The sequence below is a fragment of the Ammospiza caudacuta genome, chromosome 21, assembly GCF_027887145.1.
Source record: "Ammospiza caudacuta isolate bAmmCau1 chromosome 21, bAmmCau1.pri, whole genome shotgun sequence".
NCBI classification, from domain to species: Eukaryota; Metazoa; Chordata; class Aves; order Passeriformes; family Passerellidae; genus Ammospiza; species Ammospiza caudacuta.
This window is the reverse complement of record NC_080613.1, coordinates 9,853,195-9,875,241: the sequence shown is the minus strand read 5'-3', so window position 1 is coordinate 9,875,241 and position 22,047 is coordinate 9,853,195. Positions and strand designations below refer to the sequence as shown.

Here is a 22,047-nt window from a genome sequence, read left to right as displayed (position 1 = left end):
TACTATTAAACTTTTAAAATTTTAGAAACAAGTTTTTCACAGGTATCATTGCCGGGTCTCGTTTGAAGAGGGAGCGATTGCTCTGTTGTGGCTCGCAGTGCAAAGGTAGGAGCGTTATCAGCAGGACACGGAGCTGCTCCCGTAAACACAGCTGCGCTTTGGGCTCCCGGCGGGGGCAGTGCGGGCCGGGCGCGGCTCGGGGACCTCCCCGAGCCCTGCCCAAAGGTAATTCGATGTCACGCGTGCCGTGTCCCCCGAGTCTCCCAGGGGAGGATTCGGGAGGCGTGGGAAGCGCTGCTGCGCTGCCGAGCGATGGTTTCCTAATTGCGCACACTTCCCAAAGGCACCTGCGGGCGGCTGATAACAGGCGCTGACTGGAAATAACGCCGCGGCGGCACTTCTGCGTCCAACAAGTGCTGCCAATGAATCACTGAATTACTGAATCACAGAAATAGCTGGGGTTGGACGGGACCTCTGGAGATCGTCCTGTGCAGCCCCCTGCCAAGACAGAGTCTTGGTGACACAGGAACGCTTCCAGGTGGGTTTGGGATGTCTCCACAGAGGGAGGACGACCCTCCACGACCTCCCTGAGCAGCAAAGAGCAAAATGGGAAAAGTGTTCTCCCACTCTGCTGCCATGTGCCATGGAAAACTCCACTTGTGTCCTCAGAGCTCTCCCCAAAACACTCCTCTGACTGTCCGGGTAGCACAGACAGTGCTCCAGAGTCAGGGGCTGGTTCCCTGTTCCTGCACAAGCACCTGCTCTGCCTGCGAAGGAGGTGACCCCGAAAGGCGTTTATCGACCCTGCCCTCGGCTGGCACCAGACGGAGCACTTCGGGATGGGGGAATGGGCACATATGGCTGTTTTGTATTTTTTGTGATTCTGTGTCCATCACCATGGCTCGTGTCCCGGGCCGGGGGTCCCCTCTCTGAGGGGAGGGCGATGGGGCGGCGGGGCCCGGCCGGTTCCCAGCCCGGGGATGCGGCACCACCTCAGGTCACGTCACCGTGCCCGGGCCCCGCCGCTGTCCGGCAGCCCCGGGGCCCTTGTCCCGGGCAGCGGGACGGAGCGCTGACCCCGGCCCGGAGCGGGGCGGCCCCGGCGCACCTCCGGCCCCGCCCCGGCCCCGCGGGAACGGCCCTGCCCGGCCCGGGGGCGGGGCCGCGGGGCCGCCCCGGTGCGGCGGGGCCCGGCCCGCAGAGCCCCAGCGCCGCCGCCATGAGCAGCGCGGAGCCGCCGCTCGGCGCCGGGCCGCGGGCAGCGCCCGCCTGGCAGCGGGAGATCCTGGAGCGCAAGCGGGCCAAGCTGGCCGGGGCGGGCGGCGAGCCCGAGCCCCCGGCCGGGGAGCGGCTGGTGGTGGCGGAGAGCCTGGGCCCGCTCCGCGAGAACCCCTTCATGCGGCTGGAGAGCGAGCGGCGCCGGCTGCGGCAGGGACGGCCCGGGCCCGGCGCCGCGGCGCGGCCGCTGCAGCAGCTGCTGGAGCTGTACAGCGCCGTGCCCGGCATCCGCACCATCCGCGCCGACAACATCCTCATCATCGAGTCCCGCGCCGACCCCGCCGCCTGCTTCGCCGCGGGGGATGCGCCGCCCGCCCGCCGCCGGGACCCGGCCGGCGCCGACCCGCTGCGGGAGCTGCTGGCCCGGCGCGGCGCCGCGCTCGCCGAGATCCGCGCCGACCAGGTCGTCATCTACGAGACGGCCGAGCCGCCGGAGCCGCTCGAGGCGGCCGAGCCGGGCACCGTCAGCCGCCTCCTGGAGAAGTTCGGGCAGCGGCCGCGGGGCCGCCGTCGCCGCGTTGGGGACGCGCTGCCCGGGACCGGCGGGGCCGCGGCTCCGCCGCAGGTGGGACCGGGCGCTGCCCGGGCCGCGCCGCCCGCTCCGCCCGCGGGACCCGGCTCCCCCCGTGCCCCCGTGCCCCTCCAGAAGGGGTCCGGCTTCCCCCGGGCTCCGGCGCCAAAGGCGGGACCGGCATCTCCGCCCGCGGTCCCGGCCACCCCTCCGCCGCTCCCGGCTCCCCCCCGGGCCGCCACCCCTCCAGCGGTGCCAGCGGCCCCCCAGCCCACAGTCCTGCCGCCGGCTTCCCCCCGGGCTGTCACCCCCCCGGCCACGGTTTCCCCTCGGGCTGTCACCCCCCAACCCACGGCACCCCCGCGGGCTGTCACCCCCCAGCCCGCACCACCTCCCCGGGCTGTCACCCCCCAGCCCGCACCACCGCCCCGGGTTGTCACCCCTCAGCCCGTGTCCCCCCAGCCCACCCCGGCTCCCCCCCGGGCTTTCACCCCCGAGCCCGCAGCCCCCCAGCCCGCCCCGGCTCCCCCCCGGGCTGCAGCCCCCCAGGCGGCCCCAGCTGCCCCCAAGGCTGCGGCCTCTCAGGCCAACTGCTTTGTCCACAAGATCAGCTCCAACTCCTTCACGGTCACACCCCGGGGGCAGCTCCCCAGCGCCCGCGTCCCCGAGCCCAGCGCTGTCTCCGCCGGCCGCCCCGCAACGCCCAAGGGGCCACCAGTGCCATCCACCAGCCCTTCCCATGCCAGAGCCAACGCCAGGAGGCCAAAGCCGGAGGAGGCCGAGGTGGCCGTGTCCCCCCTGCCCAGTGCCAGTCCGGCCCCCAGTGCCACCGGCGCCGTTCGGCCGCTCTCCGCCTCAGCCCCCCGGGCCGGGGGCTCCTTCGAAATCCTCCCGGCCCCCAAACCCGACCTGGCGGCCATCCCAGCCCACGATCTGCAGGCACAGGCTCTGGCCAAGCTGCGCCTGAATTCGCGCAATTCCTTCGTGTTCGTGCCCCGCCGGGAGGGCAGCCCGGCTCGGCCGCCGGCGCAGATTGCCAGGCCGGGGCCGCCGCCACCGCCCTCGGAGAAGGCACCCCCGGAGCCCCCGAGGGCTCCCGCCCCCGAGCAGGAAGAGCCCATCACTTCCCCAGCGGCGCCTCTGGATCCTCTGGTACCCGTGACTTACATCGATGACATTGTGGAGCCGGACAGCGGGGCTGGCGCGGCTGCGAGGACGGGGAGCTTGGCGGATCAGCCCGGAGCAGCTGGCCCCGACCTGGAGATGGAGTTTTCCTCTGTCCCCCTCTACAGACCGCACTCTGCCCCCCAGCAGAAGGGAGGCAGCACCTTCACTGTCGTGCCCAAAAGGAAGCCCGTGGCCCCGGGGCTGCAGGCTGTCCCCGATGCCAGCGGAAGGCCGCAGCGGGAGGAAGAGGAGGAGGAGGAGGAGAGCAAAGCGAGAGGCAAAGCCGTGGAGAACACTGATGGGCCTCAAGTGGGGGTACCCCATAAAAAGCGCTACCCCACGGTGAACGAGATCGAAGTGATCGGGGGGTACCTGTCCCTGGAGAGGTCCTGCATGAGCAAGACGGGCTCACGGCGCAAGAAGGTAACTGGGCACTGTGTGCTCAGCAGCCAGGCTGCAAGTGTCCCTGGGCTGCTTTGGGTCTGGCTGCTCATGAGGCACTGCTGGGAACAGGGCAGTGTGTTTGCCCCCTGTGGGAGCCAGAGGCTGCCCTCAGACCTGGCTGAAGCTGGGGGTAAAACGGACTGGAAAACAGGAGAGGGAAGGTGTAACCCCACCACACTGATGCGAAGGACATTTCAGAATGGTGATGAAGGAACCAGAGATTAATATTTCTCATGGTATCCAATATTAGGACAGTTTGCAACTCTGCAAGCCCAGTGCCTTATTTGCTTTTACTGTCTCCTGGAACTTTAAAGGGTTCCTAAAGGGGAACCACAGCTGGGAGATGGGACTTGGTGTGTTAAACAGAATTTGCCCTCAGGGAGGGGACACTGGGGACTGTCCCACAAAGCAGCTGAGGGTGGGATATGCCCTGTGACAGCTGCAGGGCCTCTCCCACCCCAGCCCTTCTTGGAGATACGATAATGGAAAGTGAAGTATTTCAGGAATTTAGGAAATCAGGGGGAGCTGCGTGCTTGGAGCAGCTGTGGGCTTGCCCTCTCCCTCTGCTCTGCTCGCTGTGTCTGAGGGGTTGGACGTGTTGAGCTGCCCGTGGTCCCCCAGCAGTGTGGCAATGGTGTCTTCCCCTCATTAGTGATCTATTGATAGAGGCTCAAGAATTAGGTCTCGATTAGGCAGAAAGAGATCAGCAAGAACTTAACTCCCATTGATAGGATTATACCACCTGCTTCTTCTGAATGTGCAGCTACAGCTCTGACAATCCAGGAGATGCTGATTGCTCCAAATGCCTTTGGAGTCAGTGAATGCCAGATTTTCTCATGGCTTGGGGAGTAGCATAGATCCTTGTGAGCCCTAAATTGAAAATTAATCTTTGTAGAGCTTGCTGAAATGCATCTGGACGTGACAAGAGGAGTGGGGAGAGTTTTGGGCTCTGAGGGCAGCACACTGAGGTGGCAGATCCCGACTTTTAGGGCTGTGGTGTGACATATTTTTCCATAGTGGGAATTGTTGTGGGACATTTCCGTTACCCAAATCCAAATAGATAACTGAGGGACTGAATCCGCGTGGGTACCTGAGGCACTGAGCATTATAATTTGAGGCAATCCTTTGAGCAGGATGCATCTCATTTGAAGGGAGGCAGGCAGTGCTGCTTCCCTGGCTTAACGCTGTCAAATTCCTCCCTAAGCACATGCAGCCTGTGGTAATTTGATGGTGACTAATGCCGGGAGCAGGTCTGGAGCACCTTGAGAGACAGAGCAAGCAAATGAGCAGGAGTGTTGATTCCTGCTCAGTGCTCCTGAAGTTTTTCCTTGTTTTCCTACAGGGAAGTGCTTGGTCAGACTGGAGTTGTTCTGCTGCCTAAACACCTGCTGGCTTGCACTCATTGCAGCTGTTTTGGCTCTGTTCAGGTTCAGTTTGGGGTGTTAATTTGATTTACACCAAATCAAGTGTGTGGTATAAATATTAAAGCAGCATTTACAGTTGTGAGTGCTCTTAGGATGGAGCAGAGGGCACAGAGAGAATCTTGTGGGATGGTCATATTTGGGTCAGCCCTACTTCTGATGGAGCTGAGGAGCTGATTTTTCTGAGCAGGGGATGCTGTTGGGGCACAAGGAACAAAGCCTCAAATAAAACCAGTTAAATGGTGTCCAGTGGAAGGTATCCTTGTCAGTACAAAAAGGAGGGAGGGAGATGAGCACAAGTCCAGTGCAGTGGCTGAATTGTTTTTTGGTTGGTCAAACCCAGAGAAGTCATGGCATGTCCAGCCTTGGAGCTGTCTGAAACTTGCCAGGGGAAAACTTTGAGCAGCTGGCAAGTCAGTCTTGCTGAAGTCAGGAATTTGGGCTACAGACCTCCAGAGGACCTTTCCCAGCCTAAAATATCGTGTGATATTGGTTAACTACTGTTTTGTGTGTCAGTGGTGGATTTGTGTGACATTGGGCAGGTCATGGAGCTTCTCTGCCCTGTTCTTATCAGCTTAACAGCATTATCTGCCCTGCTGTGCAGCTGAGGTGCCAAATACTGCAAGGTGCACACAGAGCTGTGCCCTAAGAGCTGTGTGTGGGGTCGTGCTGCAGGAGAACTTGTGCAAACATCTGGTTTCTGAGAGGAGAGAGATTAAAAGGCAAAGGAGAAACTGCCTGTTATATTTGCAGAACTCAGGAAGCTGAATCAAATAGGGATCCTTTGAAAAATAAGATGGAGCTGAAGGAAAAGAGTCAAGACACGAGTTTCTGGGTGAAGTTAAATGTGGTATGGGAGAAACACCCATTTTTCTTTGAGTTCCTTCCTGCTCAGTCAAGCACAGAGTATGACTTTGTAGCAGGGTCTAGGAGATGCTGATGGGAGACAAATGGAAAGATTTCTGTTTACTCTTGACCCAGAGGATGTTTGTGGCTGTACTCTGGGTAATAAGGCTGAGTGTTGATGCCTGAAAAGGAAGGAGCTCGTATTAAGATGCATTCCTTGGTTTCTTCCCAAGAGATCACTCTGTGTCTCCAAGGCAACCAGCCAAAAACAAGAGTTCTGTTTTGTAACTGTCTCGGGGTTTTCAGAAACTTGATTTTGGCCTGAATTGGGCAGAAACAGACTGTTCTTGTGAGCTGGGACCTGCAGTTGTTTGTTAAAACCAATCCTCTTTCTTTTTTGGGGTGTCAAAACCTGATGCTGGTTTTAGTGAGCAGCTCCTGTGTATTTTGGGGTGAACAAGCCCTTCTTGTGCCAAGCATCTTCCTTTCTAAACCTTGCTTTGTAAAGATCTTTAATTATGCTCCATATTTAAGAAAGTAGTGCTTAGTGAAACTTCAAGAACTTGGAAAAGTTTAACTGTTTGCTGATGCCCAGCAGGAATCTGGGAGATAAAAAGGTCAGCAGAGTCTGGAAATGCTGTGGATCAGTGGCTGGCTGTGCAGTCAGGGGTAATGATTTATTAGGAAGGAGGGTGTCAGCCCTGCCAGTTGCACACCACTGTTCTGTGAGATGCAAATGGTGTTTTTCCTGAAATGTAGAAATTCAGCCTCCCTTTTCCATCCCCATGTGTGGCCTCTGGTTGCCTGACTGTGGCAGCAGTGCCAGCCAAGTGGAGCTGCTGTGGTCTGAGTGCCCTGATCCACATCCTCCGTGGCTTTTTGGGAGGGAGGCTGGGACAGGCTGGGTTCCAGCACTGCCGTGCACAGAGGGAGCTCCAGCCCCTGCTCCTGCCTGCTGGCAGTGGCTGTGGCACTTGTGACTTTGCTGTGGCCTGGGGGATGCTGCTGCTTCAAGGCCTTTCAGGATAAACAACTTGATTGCTCCTTCCAGACCTTCAGATATGTGAAGCAGCTGTTACTCTGGGGGCTGGAGCTGGAGCTTGCTGAGGGAGAGGAGAATGATGTATTGGAAATACAAAATCTGTTCCCAGCTCTGTTGTGGAGCTGCTGTGGGGGGACAGGGGCTGTGAAGGTCGGTGTGGGATGGGACACATCAGGGTCTGCAGGTGGAGGGCAGAGCCCCAGCCCTGCTCACCCCGGGGGATGGATGAGCTGGAGCTGCTGTGCTCCTGCAGCTTCAGGTGCCTTCAGGGCTGTTCATCTGCTCTGGGGCTGTTTTGAGGTCTCTCCAGGCAGTACCACCAGCAGTTCAGATAAAGCACTGTGGATGGGACTCCATCTGAGAAGTGTGTTTGCAGCTCCAAAGGGATGTGCCAGGAGCTGCTGGGCAGCTGCTGGAGGAGCTGGCTGAGCTCTCAGAGAGGACAGGATGCATGTGCAGGGGTGGAAGGGGACCTACTGACCTTTATTCTAAACTGGGAATGGGGCAGAGGATGCAGCACACTGTTGGTGACCTCTGCTCAGGGCTTCTCTTTGTTATTGAAGTAAAGGCATGTCAGCAGTGCCAGGAGGAAGGGAAGGCTTTGCTGCAGGATGTGGATCTTTGGGATCTCAGAGGATAAAATCTTGCTCATCTGGGCTGACAAGAGTCAGTGGTGGTTTGGTTACCTGCCAGAATAACGTCCAATAGAGTTGTTGGTGAGATAGAAATCTGGGTTTCTGGAGAACATGTGGTTGGTGTGTGGAGGAGAGCTGGGCAAGGACAGAGCAGTGCAGGGCTATTACAGCGTCTTGAGTGGGTTACTGGAGGTGAGAGAGAGACGAGAATCTTGTTTTTTGATCAGAAGGCTGGATTTATTGACGTATGATATATAATACATTATGACTATACTAAATAGAATAAAGAGAGAAGTTGCAGAGGCTTTTTAAGCTAAGAATAGAAAGAAAGAATCTATAACAAAGTTGTGTCTAGGGACTCTGTCCCTAGCTTGCACTTGTGATTGGCCTTTAATTATAAACATGGGAACATGAACTAATCACAGGTTAAAATAGGTGCATCTTATTGCATTCTACAGCAGCTGATAACAATTGTTTACATTCTCTTTCTGAAGCTCTTGCTTCCCAGAAAATGCAGAAATCTGAAAAAAAAAGATTTCTGTGAAAAAATGGAGCTGGGCTCCCCATGATCAGTCACTGGCTTTGGGATTCAGGCTCTCCTCTGGCTGGAGGCTGCACTCTGCCCTGGCCCTGCTCCTCCGGTGTGTCACTCCTGCAGAGCATCCCGAGTGTTTTCCTCTCCAGGGTCCGGTACCTCCTGCAGATCCTGCAGGGAAGGTGAATGAATTCTGGCCAGGCCAGCCAAAGTCCTGTGAATAACAGGACCTGAGAGCCAGCAGACATCAGGTTGTTGATGGATTTAATGTTTAGTGCTTGTCACAGCTGGCAGCTTGCCGTGTGCTGGCAGGCGAGTCGCAGCCCAGTGCGAGCGGGGATTACGGGAACAAGGCTGCTGGGATCCAAACAGTTGGAGTCTAAAGCTTCTACATCGTCTTCAAAGATGTTCAGCTGAACTTCAAAAAGTTCCATCTTGCACAAACTTTAGCATGGTCCATGTCCTAATCTTTTGAGCTGCATAAAGCCTGAATGTGGCTTCCAAATTGCCACTTAAAAGTCTGTTAAAAGATTAGTTTAAATACCCCTCCGTTTTGATCATGGGCAGCAGCTTTGTTGCTCTAACCTGCTGAACTTCCTGCTCTGTAGTTTTCCATCTGTTCAGTTCTGCTGGAGATGGTCTCCTGTGAGAACCAGGTGTAGCTTTGGGATGTTGGCAGGGATCAACATTTCCAGCTGCTGCCCAGACCTGTTTGGAGCAAGTCTGCACAGTGTGGAGTCTAAATGCTGGTGGCTGCCTGAAGTTTGTTTTTGCAATGTATAACACAAGTAAATTAACCATAACACAAGTAAATTCATTTAGTAGTAGAAGAAGAAATCTCTCTGCAGGAACTCCTTTGATGATGTCATCCCTGTGTTTTGGAGGGGTCAGGACAGAGATTTGTGTTCTTTAGCTCTTGGGGAACTGCGTGTTCCTGTTCTATTTTCTGTCTCTGGCTGTGCTCTGCTGGGGCAGATTCATCTGCCACCTTTAAGGAGGGGCCATGGCAGTATCTGACATGGATGTATTGCATTTTTAGGAGATGAGGTCAGCAGAGATAAGTCATGCTCAGGAAACAAGCGTCTTGGATGATGAAGTGCAGCCCCTCCCCTGCAGAGATGATCTCCATTAGCTGTCAGATGGCAGCAGGCTCTTTCACCCAGACAGGGCCATTTTCCTGCCCTTTGCTAATTCCACTGATTGTTTTTTCTGTGATGTTGATGGCTGAAGCCTGGAAATCAGCTGCAGTTACAGCTTTTAAACCACTTCACAAGCTGCCCCCGAGGCTGTCAGTGGGGCAGTGGGTGGTTTTTTGTTTCCCCACTACATGCCAGCACCTTGAAGTGCTGAGACTTTGTTGTATGAAACCATGGCAGAGTCTGAGTCAGATTTATCTCATCTCATCTCTGTAGTGGGAAACTTTCTGTGACTGAGGCTCTGCATGGCCTCACCACTCCCATGCTTCTCTTGCTGCAGTGACAGTCTGAGCTGGTCCCAATTCCCCTGGTTCTCTTGCCCCCATGTCCTGCCTGCTGCTGTCAGCACTGCAGGAATGGACAGAAGGGCTAAAATAGAAACTCTGACGCAAATCAGAGCCAAGCCTGGCTTTGAAGCTGGTTAGGACATGCCCAGGGCTCAGCCTGCCCCAAAGCTCAGGAGGAGATTTGAAGTACTTTGTGCTCTAACTCTAATCGCAAGGATTACAGTTAACGTTTTCTTAATCAGTTTGCCTAATCTGTGGACCAGATTGGAGATGGTTTATAATTTCCCTCCATCTCAAGGTTTCAGTTTGTTTCAGGTTTGGGTTTTCCTTTCCACTCTGGTTTTTCCAGTGTGTGGTCATGGTGTTGTGAGAAGAACAGAGGAAGGACACTGGGGTGGCTGGGGCAGGAGTCCTGCCCCAAATCTGTGTTATGTGTGGGGAACAGTAGGGAAAATGAAAATATTTAGTTTCTGGGTGCAGTGGCAGGAAAGCAAATCTGGGTAAGAGCTGCTGCAGCAGCATCCCCTTCACCTCAGGGGTTGTGCTCACACCCCTCCCAAGTGAAACCTGAATTTGAAACCTGAATTTAAAACCTATTTACAACCCAGGCTCTTCCAGTGAGTGCAGCAGTCCGTGGGGCTGGGAGGATATCCCTGTTTGTGTAGGAAGAGTCACATGGAGTGTCAGTATCACACGGAGCGACTTCACAAACATCCTGGGAAAATCTGGGCCGGAGGAACTCGGGGCTGATGTTTTCTGAGAAGTGCCCTTCGGATGTTCTTGGGAACCTGGCAGGATGGAGCTGCTGCTCTGTGGGCATTAGAATGCAGGAAATATCTCAGACAATTACTTGTGTGTGTAGGGAAATTGTGTCGCTTGCAGCTGCTGAAAATGCAGCTCTGAGGGCACATCCCTGAGGCTCCTGGTGAACCTGCTGCACTTGCTGCTCATCAGGGAAGTTCCTTTTGCATGTTAAAAGAGAGAGCAGGGGCAAGAGAGACATGAACTCTGTTGTGCAGGTGATGCTGTTCACATCATGGGAGCCTTTGGTCCTGAATGAGCTCCCTGACAGGGTGGGAAGTAATTCTGCTCCCAGCCTCTCTCTGTTTCCCATGGAATGATGCTCCATGGGTTCCATTCCAGCACCAACCCAGGTATTTTTGTCAGCTGCTCTGGGCAGTCTGGGTTGCACAGAAACATTTATGGGTGGCAGCTTCATCACTGCACCTCGTTGTAGCTACAAATGGGCTGCTCAGAGCTGCCTGTGAAATCCTGGGCTGTTGGGCAGCTCTGTGTGGCTTTTAGAAGGACACCAAGTCTTGACACTACTCGTACCTTGCTTATCCTGCTCCCTTTGTGCATTCAGATGAGATTTGTTTCGTACAAGCAGGGAGATTTGTCCGGTTCTTAGGGGCCAAATAAGTAATTTTTGAATTGCTTGTTAAGCTGGGGAAGGCTCTGGCTCCTCTGCCTGCAGATGTGAGGAGGAATAAAGGGCTCCCAGGGTGAATGGCTGCTCTGTGCCCTGGCACACTGGGGCTCCAGCTGTGCCTGTGTGGGCACTGCAATCTCCCCTTGTCCTGCACAGTGAAGGGAAGAGTTAACCAAGCCACCTGCCCCACATGCTCTGGGGGCTGTCCCTACCCTGCCACCTCTCATCAGGAATTTGAAACTTGCCTGTGTCTTGCACAAGGAGTTTAATATTTCGAATCTCCATGCATTGCTCCTATCTGCCATGTGCTTCAGCATATTGATTACACAGAGCTGGCTTTGTGGGTTGCCTTGTAAATGGAGACTTTCTTGTTTTGCCTTGTGGCTTGGGAGCTGGGATGTGATCCTGAAGGAAGTGTCTCCTTTGCCAGCCACACAGGGCTTCCCTGACGTGCTCCTGCTGTAAATCTTTAGTGCTGTTAGCTCTACTCAGTAACTCACTGGGGTGCAGTCAATGGCTGGGCAAAAATCAGTGTTACTCTCAGGAAACACTTCTTGGAAAAACATGATCAAGTGATTCTGTGTCATAGTTCCAGTTCCCCAAAACTCTTCCTCTTGTACAGAAAAGTACATTTCTGAGCTGCCATCTGCAGTTTTCTGGGCACACTTAGAGTGCTTCAGCCATAGCAGTACAGGGTTAATCTGATATAGGAACCAAGCCTCGAGTCCCTCTGTTCCTAGGGATACTTGTCAGGGAAAAACCCTTTATTTTGTGTCAGGGAAAGGCTTCAGAGGCACAAAAGCTCCTTATCTTCTGAATGATAGCAAATGCCTTGGTGATGTGCTGGTGATTCTGCAGTCCCCAGGGTACTATTTCAGGCTGCCCACGAAGTCTGTGCCTGGAGTAATTCAACAATTTGGGCTGACACATGACTGTGCTTTCAGGACAAGCACAGACACAGAGACAAGCTCGTTGCTAACTCCAAAAAATTGGCTCATATTCCCAAAAAGCTTTTATCTAAAAGTTTCTTTTCATGGGAGTTGTCTAAATCATTGACTGCAGGCTGCTGTGAAAAAACTGAAGGTCTCTGCAGAGGTTTGGAGTTTATGAACTGCTTTTCTGTCTCCTTTTACTAAATCTGCTGCTCTGTGGGACTGGTCAGATGGGAAGAGCAGGGTAAACCCTTTGGGGATCTTTGTCCACTATAAAATCTCTGCTTCTACCCTGTTGCCAGTCTCACAGCAGTTATTTGCCTGTGCAGAGACCTTTCCTCTCAGTCTGTGGCAGCTGGAGGTTGTTCTGTGTCAGAAGCTCCTCTTTGTACAGGTCCTGAGCCTGCACCCACCAACCCCATGGGTTTGGGGCTGGAGCAGCTTTCCTGCCCTGCCCAGGGGCTCTCTGCAGCCCTCCCTGGGATGCTCTGTGTGCACAGCCTTGCTGACACTCCCAGCTGGCTGCAGTTTCAGGTATCAGGTGGTGTCTTGTGCCTCCTTGACCCAATCTTTAGCCAACCAGTGCAGCAGCAAATGTTCTTCGATGTGAGGTGCCACAGGAGCACAAGGTTCTTCAGAGCACTTGTTTTGTCTGTGCTTGATCTCTCAGAGATGTCAACCCCTGCTTTGTGTTCATGCTGGATCATCCACCTGTCCTGCAGATAGCAGCCAAACCCTCCTGTGCTGCTGAGAGGAGGCAGCTTCCTTGTGGGGGAAGAGGAGAGACAGACACTGATCTTGTGACACAGAGACACAGAGACATCTCTTGTCTGTGGTGACAGGGACAGGAGCCAGGGCACGGCTGGGGCTGGGCCAGGGCAGCTCAGGCTGAGCTCAGGGCAAGGCTCTGCCCCCAGAGGGTGCTGGCACTGCCCAGGCTGCCCAGGGAATGGGCACGGCCCCGAGGCTGCCAGAGCTCCAGGAGCCTTTGGGCAGCGCTGCCAGGGGTGCCCAGGGTGGGGCTGCGGGGGGGCTGGGCAGGGACAGGGGCTGGGCTGGGGGATCCTGGCAGGATCCAACTCAGGAGATTCTGTGATCCTGTAGTAGACCAGGTGTGAAAAGCTGCTTTAAATCACACCCAGCAGCACCTGCATGTCCTGGGAGTCAGTGCAGTCCCTGGATTTGTCACTTGGGAATTATTGAGGCCAGAGGATGATTAGAGGAGAATCAGTAGTGAAGAGAGCAGGTGTTGCTCCCTGGTGCTGCTCAGCTGTTTGGATCTGGTGAGGCTCTTGATGGGTTGGGATGTGCTGGAGGTGCTGTGGGGTGGCACAGGGCAGGGATGGAGCCCAGCTTGTGCTTCAGCACTCACCATCCCATCCTGCTCCTCAAGGACAGAGCAGGGATGGCAACTCCAGCCGGAGCCCCAGGTTTGGGAGATGGGAGCCACTCACAGGGAGGGGAGAGGGGCTCAGTCCTTCTCAGCCCCCCTGTTCTGGGCTGCTGTGATGGGGAGCAAATGCTGACTCAGACTCTCCCTGCTGGAATAGAATTATAGGATGATTTTATTCATTTAATGTCTAGAACAATTCATTTTCCTGACTGTTACAAGGTGAGGATTTGGATTGTCAAAGAGGTTTCAGTTTAAAAGGTGTAAACACCTTACTTTGGCTCATGAGCCAAGCAGCAAATGTAATAATGGGTGGAGAAGGGAAAAGCCACAGTAAGGAGATTCCTTCTGGAGCTGAGGGTGCAGAATAACCCCTGGAGACTTTCTGAGAGGTCCCTGGTGTGTGAGAAGCCATTGAGTCTTTGCTCTGTCATTAATACTGCCTTGCAGAATTTCTCCTCTCCTTTTGGAGGTGAGGTGGCTGCAGACTGTCATTGCTCATGTTGTAGGTTGGTTCTATAAATTGGTTATTTTTGTTTTTAATCAGTCTCTGTATTTGGGGGCTCTTTGGTGGCTGGTCTGGGTGCAGCCTGAGTCCTGCCAGCCTGACACAAGGTTGACTTCCCTTTTCTAAATGAGATCTGCATGACTACTCAGGTTTATGCTTTGTTGGGCAATGTTTGCCCTGCCTTCTCTTTCCTGGATATTACTCATTACTAGTTCAAATCCTAGCAAATAAATAAATGATTTTTGCTATGGCAACAAGAACCTATTGATTGAACAGCAGAATATTTCCTGAAAAGCCTGATTTATTCTTTCCAGTATGATTGCTGGGCAGAGTATTTATACATAAATTCATAAATATATAAATTTATTTATATATGAATTTATAAATGTATGTATATATGGGTTTGGGTTGGACCCTGAGTTTGTGACACAGCTGTGGGTGAAGCCTCCAGCTGAGCAAAGAGTGACAAATCCCTGCAAACATCCACAGCTGAAGGGTGCAGAATTCTTCCTTGCCACAACTGGCAGCTGCTGCTGGGGCAGGAGCAGGGGAGCAGTGCTGGGACAGGCTGAGCAGAGCCTCTGGCTGGGCTCCAGTGAGCTTGGCTCTGCTGGGACACGCTTTTCTTCTACAGAAACGTCCCCTGGTGCCTTTTGTGTTCCCATGAAAGTCCCTGTGGTCTGGCAAGGCACTGCTGGCTGTGCAAACCTGTTGTCTGTGCCATGACTGGGCTCTTGGTTTTCCTTTCTGGCAGGTTCCTGGGGCTGAGGCTGCCTGTGTTCCTGCACACAGCACTCAGCTGGGCTCTGGAGCCACTCACAGCATTCCTCTGCCCCTGTGTCCCCTGGTTTTGCCTGAATGCTTCACCCTCCCTGTTCTGCTGGGTCAAGCAGAGCTGCTTTGTGCTTCCCTGAAAGCCTTTTGTGCTTAGAGAGGGGAGCTCAGGTGCTGCCACAGCCGGCTTTGGGCTTTGGGCTCTCTCCCCATGGGCAGGGCTGGGTGCCCCAGGGTCCATCAGTGCCAGTGCCTGGCTGTGCTTCGTGTTTGCTCTGCCTGGGTGTGCCCAGGGCTTTATTGCAGCACCCTGGGGCTCTGCCTGCTGCAGGCTCTGGGAGCAGGGGCTGGCATTGCCACAGGGCAGCTCAGTGTGCTCTGGGGGAACCTGTGCCACGATGCCCCTGTGCCACACACCAGCCTGTGTGAGCCTTGCAGGTGATCCTGGCCCCAGCTGTGCCCTGGGGCTGGCTGGTTGCTCTGTGTCAGGGGCTCCAGCATTGCCTCCTGCTAGAACTGGCTGTGGGGAGTGGGAGCTGTTGGGTTTGGGGTGTTGGTGCTGTCTCTGGGCTCTGTGTGGGGTGTGGGTGTCTCCAGGCTGTTTCTGCTCTCTGGTTTTGCTCCCTGCTGAGGCTGTTCTCTCCTCCAGCACTGCATGCACCTTTGGTCCAAACTGGACTAAAAGTCATTTTTCTTAGAGATTTCCTCCAGATAGCAGAAACCCAGGAACATTTAGTTCCATCTCCCAAGCTTAAATCCTAAACCCCAAGGCATATCTCTCCTGTTTTCCATGTTTAGCCGAGTGCTTCTTGCCCCTCAGTGCCATTGGCAGCACTGATTAATGGCCTCTGTGCAGTTTCTGGGGTAGCTCCTGGGCTTCCAGGAGCCCTGGGCACCTCCACCCTGGTGGCCTTTGTCCCTGGCAGCATGGCTCATCCCCACGGGACAGACACCACATTGTGAGCACTGACAGCCTGGCTCGGATCAGGGAGCATCTAGGTCAGCAGCAGGGATGGGAAATTCAGGGAGCAGCAACTGGGATGCTCTCAGCTTCAGCACCATTTCATTCCAGTCCCTTTTCTCTCAAATAGAATCACTCTTCTGCTCTGTGTCATTTGGGGTCGCAGGGGCAGGGACTGGGGAAAGGCAGCTGCTTCCCTCCATGCAGTTTCCATCCTGCCTTCTCCTGGGGGCAGGGGAAGGAGCCAGCCCGTGTCCCAGCTCCATCCTGCCCTGGGGCAGAGCAGCTCCAGCTCCAGCTGTGCTTTGCAGTGTGGGGGAGCTGCAGCTGCTCCCTCTGGTACCCAGATTCAAGCAAAGCTGCCCTTGCTGCTTTGCTGAAAAGCAGCAGTGAAATGCTCCCTGTCCTGCTCTGATCCTCCAGAGCTCCAGGGATCCTGTGCATGGGCAGCACAGGTGGCACTGTGACCTGCTGGCAGCTCTGGCCCTTGGGGACATCCAGGTGTGACTTGGCAGCCCCTGATAATGCCAGTCCAGTGCTCCTACCACTGCTGTGACAAGGAATGGGTGCACCTGGGCACTGTGGTGCCTGGAGCCAGGTGCCACTTCCCTCTGGGGATTTTCTGTGTGACAGAACCATGGGATAAATGTGCTGGACTCACCCCTGGCCTGTCATTACACAGCATCTGGAGAGATCAGAACCATTATTGGGCTCCTGCCACCTGTCACAAGTTGCCATGTCCTTTCCATTCTGTTCATAACCCTATTAGCTGAATTTTGATTGTATTTAGAAGTAAAGGGATCACAACACCCTTTTAGACAGTTGCTCCTGAACCTTGATCTGTGTTGGCTAAATACTTCCCTACTTTTGGCCTCAACTTATTCCTGGCAAGCTTAACCTCCTTATTTGTCTGACGTGTGCTGGCATCAGCAGTTCTTGGTGGTTATTTTCTGGAGTACTTACAAAGAGCTTTGGTTATGCTTTTTCTCCACCTTTACTTTTGCTGGTGTGAAGTTTTTGCCAGTGAATCTCCTGTGCAGCTGTTGAGGTGACCTGTAAGGAGCACAGTGGTAGGGAATGAGTGGGACAGGCAGGGCTGCTGGGGAACAAACCCCTCCTTTTCCTTTTCAGCTTGGATGAGCACATTTGCACAGGGAGGAGAGCTGGGCAGTCCCTGTTTCCAGCAGAAATGCCTTCCTTCATTCCTGGTTTATTTAAGCAGCATCCTAATGTTGATTACAGTCCTGTAGCCAATCCCAAAGTTTCTTCCTCAGTTATTCACAGGTGCTGAACTTCTCTTAGGGCAAAGGTTGCTCTTAAACCTGATTCCATTTTTAGTGTTTTTGCTCTCCAGGTTTCTTCATGGCCATAAATTCCGGTTAGCCCTTGATGAACTCGTGTGTTTGCGTCACTTTCATTTCTCAGTCTCCAGTTACAGTGGAAAGGTCATTAGTGACAATCCTGGATAAAACTGGTTTCAAACCAGAACCTTTAAGGCCTCCCCCTTGCCCAGTATTTTCCCAGTATTCTGCTACCACCTGTTACCATCTCTCCTTTAGCTGCTTCCTGCTTCTCACTTCTGGTTTTAAGCCCTGTTTAATGTAGCTTAAATAGCCATGTTCTCCTAAGACTGGAGTCCTGATCCTGTTTCCTGGAGCTTGGATACACAAAGGAGTTGCCAGGAATTAGCAATGTCACCTTTCCAACATGTGGGTGCTGGTTGTCAGTGTGAGGGGCTGGCAGAGGGCACAAAAAGCTGCTCCAGACCCCTTGGCTCTGCCTTTGGGGCTTCTCTCAGCATGGCAAGAGATCCACCAAGGACTTGGGCAGGGATTGGGGCATCTGCAGTGGCTGTTTTAAACCAGGGGGCAGCCCTGGCCCGTGCCAGAGCCAGCATGGGGATCAGGCAGTTCTTGTGCTTCTCCCTGATAATTCTCCTTTGCTGTTGTCAGATGAAGATCTCTTTCAACGAGACAAGTTTGCAGACGATGTTTGAGTACCCCTCAGAGAGCTCCCTGGCAGAAGAAGATGAGGAGGAGGAAGGACACACTTCTGAAACAGATGAAAAATCTCGGACCTTTTATATTCCACGCCCAAACAGCACTTTGCATCCCAGTACACCTAACTCAGGTGAGTGAGGCACTGTGTGGGTGGGCACCGTGGGGTTTCTGTGGTGTCTGACACTGCCCACGTTTCCCACAGCCCTTAAGGGTGGAAATGCTAGTGGAGGTGAACAGGGAGCTGCAGATGGGCAGCATCCAGGCTGCTCCTGCTGGGATCCTGTCCCACTTCTGTTTGGGGTGGTGAGGAATATTTACCTCATCTTTGTCCTTCCAGCAGATTTATCCAGCTACACCCCAAAGCACTCCGTGAAGTTCAGCGAGTGGCAGGAGCAGAAGTATGAGGGTCCTGCTGCAGAGGGATCCCTCCCAAAGGATGCTGATTCCCAGGGGAACCAAGTTATGGTGAGCCTATAAATAACCAATTCTTGTGCTCCCCTGTGGGCTGGGGGTTGTTCCAGGCAGCGGATGGGACAGGATGTGCCTTTCCCTGCACACCTGTGTTTGTGTTCCTGCCCAGGGAGCTGTGTCACTGCTCCCAAAGGGACCATTTCACTGCCCCACTGCCCCACTGCCCCTCCCTGGCTGTGTGGAGACTCAGGCAGCTGGCACACTCTGCTCAGCACAGGAAAGACATGGGTCTGCTGGAACAAGTCCAGAGGAGGCCATGGAGATGCTCCAAGGGCTGGAGCTCCTCTGCTCTGGAGCCAGGCTGGGAGAGCTGGCCTGCTTACCTGGAGAAGAGAAGGTTCAGGGATAGCTCAGAGCCCCCTCTAGGGCCTAAAGAGGGCATATAAAAAACAGGGAGTATTTGGAATATTTTTTTGTTGTTGTTGTTACATGGGCAGATGATAGAACAAGGGGAAACGGTTTTAAACTAAAAGAGAAGAGATTTAGATTAGGTATTGGGAAGAAATTGTTCCCTGTGATGGTGGTGAAGCCTTGGCTCAGAGTGGCTGTCCCTGGATCCCTGGCAGTGTCCAAGGCAAGGCTGGACAGGGCTTGGAGTGACCTGGGGTAGTGGAAGGTGTCCCTGCCATGGCAGGAGGTTGGAACAAGGTGGGTTTAAGACCCCTTCCAACCCAAACCATTGCAGGACGTTCTGACACTCTGGGGCACGTTTGGAGGGGGGCACTCACCAAACACGCCCAAGGCACCATGCGGGGCCGAGGGGGCTCCTCTGGCCCGCTCTGACCCGGTGTCCTTGCTCTGCCCACAGCTCACCCCGGCGGAGAAGGGCGGTCTCTCGGATTTCAGCAGCGAGCCCGCGCTCTATTTCTGAGGCTGCTCCCGGTGCTGCCGGGCAGGAGGGGCAGCGCAGCCCGCACCGCAACCGCGGCTCTCCCGATCCTGCTGCCAAGGGTGGATGGACCATGTGCTCCCGGGCATCTCCGGACAATATTTGCACTGGATTTTGGGACCGAATTACTGCTTCCAAGGCGTATGATTTATTCTGCCTGTGGCCTTGCATGTTCCTTGTTCAAGATCAGCTGCGGTTAGGCAAGTGTGAGAAGGACATCTGTGATCCTGGGACGGATGTGGATTTTTCTCAGTGCTTGTCTGAGTCCAGGCACTGTGCAGGGTCTGGACAGCTTTTGCAACCGTTCTCCCCAGTGGAGCACTGGGCAGTTGGGTGGGTTCACAGCCTGACGGTGATTTAACACATTGGGTGTCAGTTTGGAAAACCACTGAAGGTTCGTGGTTTGTCCTTGGCATGTTTCCAGCTCTGGTTTCACTGAAACATCATGGAATTCATGTGCCAGTTACATGCTTGTGGAATTCACTGAACACCCTGAGGGAGGGATGGGAAGAGCAATGAATGCCTTTAGATTTAGATGTTACTTTTGCACCAATTAGTAGAGAATTGTCCAGGCTGCCTCCAGCCTCTTGAAGATTCCCAAGCATTGGCCATAGCTTTGGTCTGTCCTTCCCAACTCTGGCATCCAGTCTCTGGGAGTTGCTGGTTGTGCTCCAGTTTGCCAGCTCCTCTTGTTGCTTTGTTCCAAATCTGATTGATCTCTCTTGGTTGCTTCCTTCAAGCCACACTTGCTCTGCTCTTCTAGTCAAAGCACAGGAGGGAAGTTTCACTCCATTCTTCTGCAGAACTTGAACAAGGAATGTGGGTTATTTTTTGTTTTTTCTAGGATTTTTATAGTTCTATTATAATTGTTTAATGCAGCCAATATGCAAAGGAATCTGCTAGAATCTTCCATTCAAGTTTTCTACTACTGTAAACTCAGGGTCAAAATTGCACTCTGGAACAGATGGAGCAGTGCTGCTAATGTGATTTGTACTTTGGGATTAAAAGAGATGTGAGAACAGATCCGGCCTCTTTGGGCTTTATGGAATGAGTGGGGTGTGATCCAAAGGAACAGGCTGCTATCTCTGATTAAATTTGATGGTTCCTGGTTTGTCTATTGTAGATTGTGAATGCCTGCTCAAGTGACACTGCCCTGTGAACTGAAAATGCTCTGCATACCTTGCACTTGGTTTGGTGTCTGTTGGAGCAGCAAGGGAAGGTTGTTCTACTGAAAAACAGGATTAAATTTTGTTAGGACATCCCTACTTGTAGCTGTTCCCTTCTGCCCTGGGTGCCTAAATACTTTTGGAAAGATAATGAAAAAAAAAAAAAAAGAGAGCTACTCAGTAGTTTTAGATGTTGGCTGGGGGGCCACCACAAAGAAATATTTTGCACCTCCTAATCCATTCCAAGCTAATTTGAGATGTGCTGCCTGTGTGATTTGCCTGGAGCAGGATGTGTCTGCAGTGCATCTGCCTGGGACATGACACAAGGACCATGGAGCTCCACGTGTTGAGGCTTCTCCCTTTAATAAAACACTTCAGGATAAGGTGCTGAGACTGGTGTAGAATGAGGGAAAGTGTGAGACTGCCTGTGACTGCTAGATTTAAGGGGTGAGTTTTCAGCACAGCTTTTCTAGCAAAAAAGGCCCCAGTGAGCATCTCCCCCTGTGGAAAAGCCCAGGTCAGTTTAAGGCAGCTCTGTTTCTTGCACAACTGCAGGTGGTAAGGCAGAGCTGCTTTCAACTCAAGTTAGGGACAAGGTGTGTGAAGTAGCCCAGGCTTAGTTCTCCTATGGATCCATGAGGAATGCTAAAGAATGCTAAAGCCAACAGTGTCCTGCAGCTCCAACACTGCTCTGGTTCTGTGTGAATTAACCCTGTGGGCAGCACAGCTCAGGGCTGTGGGGCTGCTGCTGACTCTGCTCCTTCTCCTGGTGATGCTGCTGCACCTGGAGCTGTGGTTCTGCACTCCTCTGCACTTGCCAGCTTCCTCTCTAACCCCTGCCCAGCTCCTCGAGCTGCCTGCAGGCAGAGCAGGGTGAGGGCAGTGCTGAGGGCAGGAGCATCACTGCTGGGTCACCTCCTGGGATGTGCCTCAGCACGGCTGGGCTCTAAATGAAGGGTATTTCTGTGTAAATGCCTACCCTGCTCTGTAGCATCTGCTTTAGTGGGTCTCTGACTAATACCAAAGCACATCTGGAAGGTAAATTCACTTCTGCAAGACAAGGGCTTTTATTAAGTGTGGCATCCTTGGAGCCCAAAGCAGCTCTCTCTGGCCAACAGGACATTCCAGGCTGAAGAAGTTTAGGAGCGCTTTTGTCGACGTATTCGTTGTCCTAATGAAGTGTTTTGTGGATCAATGATTTTACCAAGATCCCTCATTTCCTTCTTCAGGACATCTAGCAATGTCTGAGAATTGTCCAGTATCTGGGAAAGAAATAAAAATAGCTTATTTTTACATAAACTGTTTCTCTTATGAATTCCCTTCCAATTCAGCTGATCTGCTTTGCAGCAAGAGGGGCTGTCAGCCCTTCAGCCTCTAGTTCCTGGTGATTTATTGTCCTGTCTCATGTGGGAATATCCGTGGGAGAATTTCTCTGGTTTGTGTTCATATTCTGAATATGAAAGACCTTAAGCAATTTATCTGCTTTGGAACATGAGGCAGAGAACTTCCTGAAGCAGACTGGGGGTGTTGGTTGGTTGGATGGGTTTTTTTAAGGGAGATTTGGTACCTGAGCTTTTTAGGTCAGTATTAAATTGGGTCACTATTAAATTTTAGGTCAGTATTAAATTAAATTAAATTAAGGTCAATTTCAACTCTTTTCCACTATTAAAACTGCACATTTTGGGTTTCTGGCTTCAAGACTAACTCAAATCTACAGTGACCTTATGCCAGAGTACATCTGTTATTAATTTTCTCCTATTTTTAGCTCATTGTGTACACAATCTAACATCCCTACTTCCTGTGCTCTAAGCTACAATATATTTACACAATGTCCACCTCACCAGTTAAAAAAGTTAACACAGTGGACAGTTGTAACCAAATGGGATGGTTATGGTCCCAAAATAATTTCTGTTCCTGTGAATTTGTGGAAATCACCAAGTGATCAGAGAGGAGCTGAGGGAGTGCCCCACAGCACAAGGTGCTGGAGGAAGGTGAAATCCTGTGGGTGCTGGCAGAAGGCAAGGAGTGACAAACAGGAAAGGAACTCTGTTACTTTCTGTCTGTAGGACACCAGCATCTCCTCCTCACCACGTCCTGATACCTCCTGTGGGTGTCAGTTCATTTCAATAAACAGGAATTCATCTGTGGGCTGGGGGTGTGAC

At 53.2% G+C, this 22,047-nt stretch overlaps 1 protein-coding gene across 1 annotated transcript; it reads left to right on the top strand.

Annotated features, from left to right (window-relative positions):
* The first annotated feature begins 1,219 nt into the window (after positions 1-1,219).
* On the top strand, positions 1,220-21,158 carry TPRN (taperin). Its single transcript, XM_058818152.1, has 4 exons — positions 1,220-3,379; positions 17,312-17,489; positions 17,697-17,824; positions 18,639-21,158. The coding sequence occupies exons 1-4, from the start codon at positions 1,220-1,222 to the stop codon at positions 18,699-18,701; spliced, it is 2,529 nt and encodes an 842-aa protein (XP_058674135.1). The 3' UTR covers positions 18,702-21,158.
* The last annotated feature ends 889 nt before the right edge of the window (positions 21,159-22,047 follow it).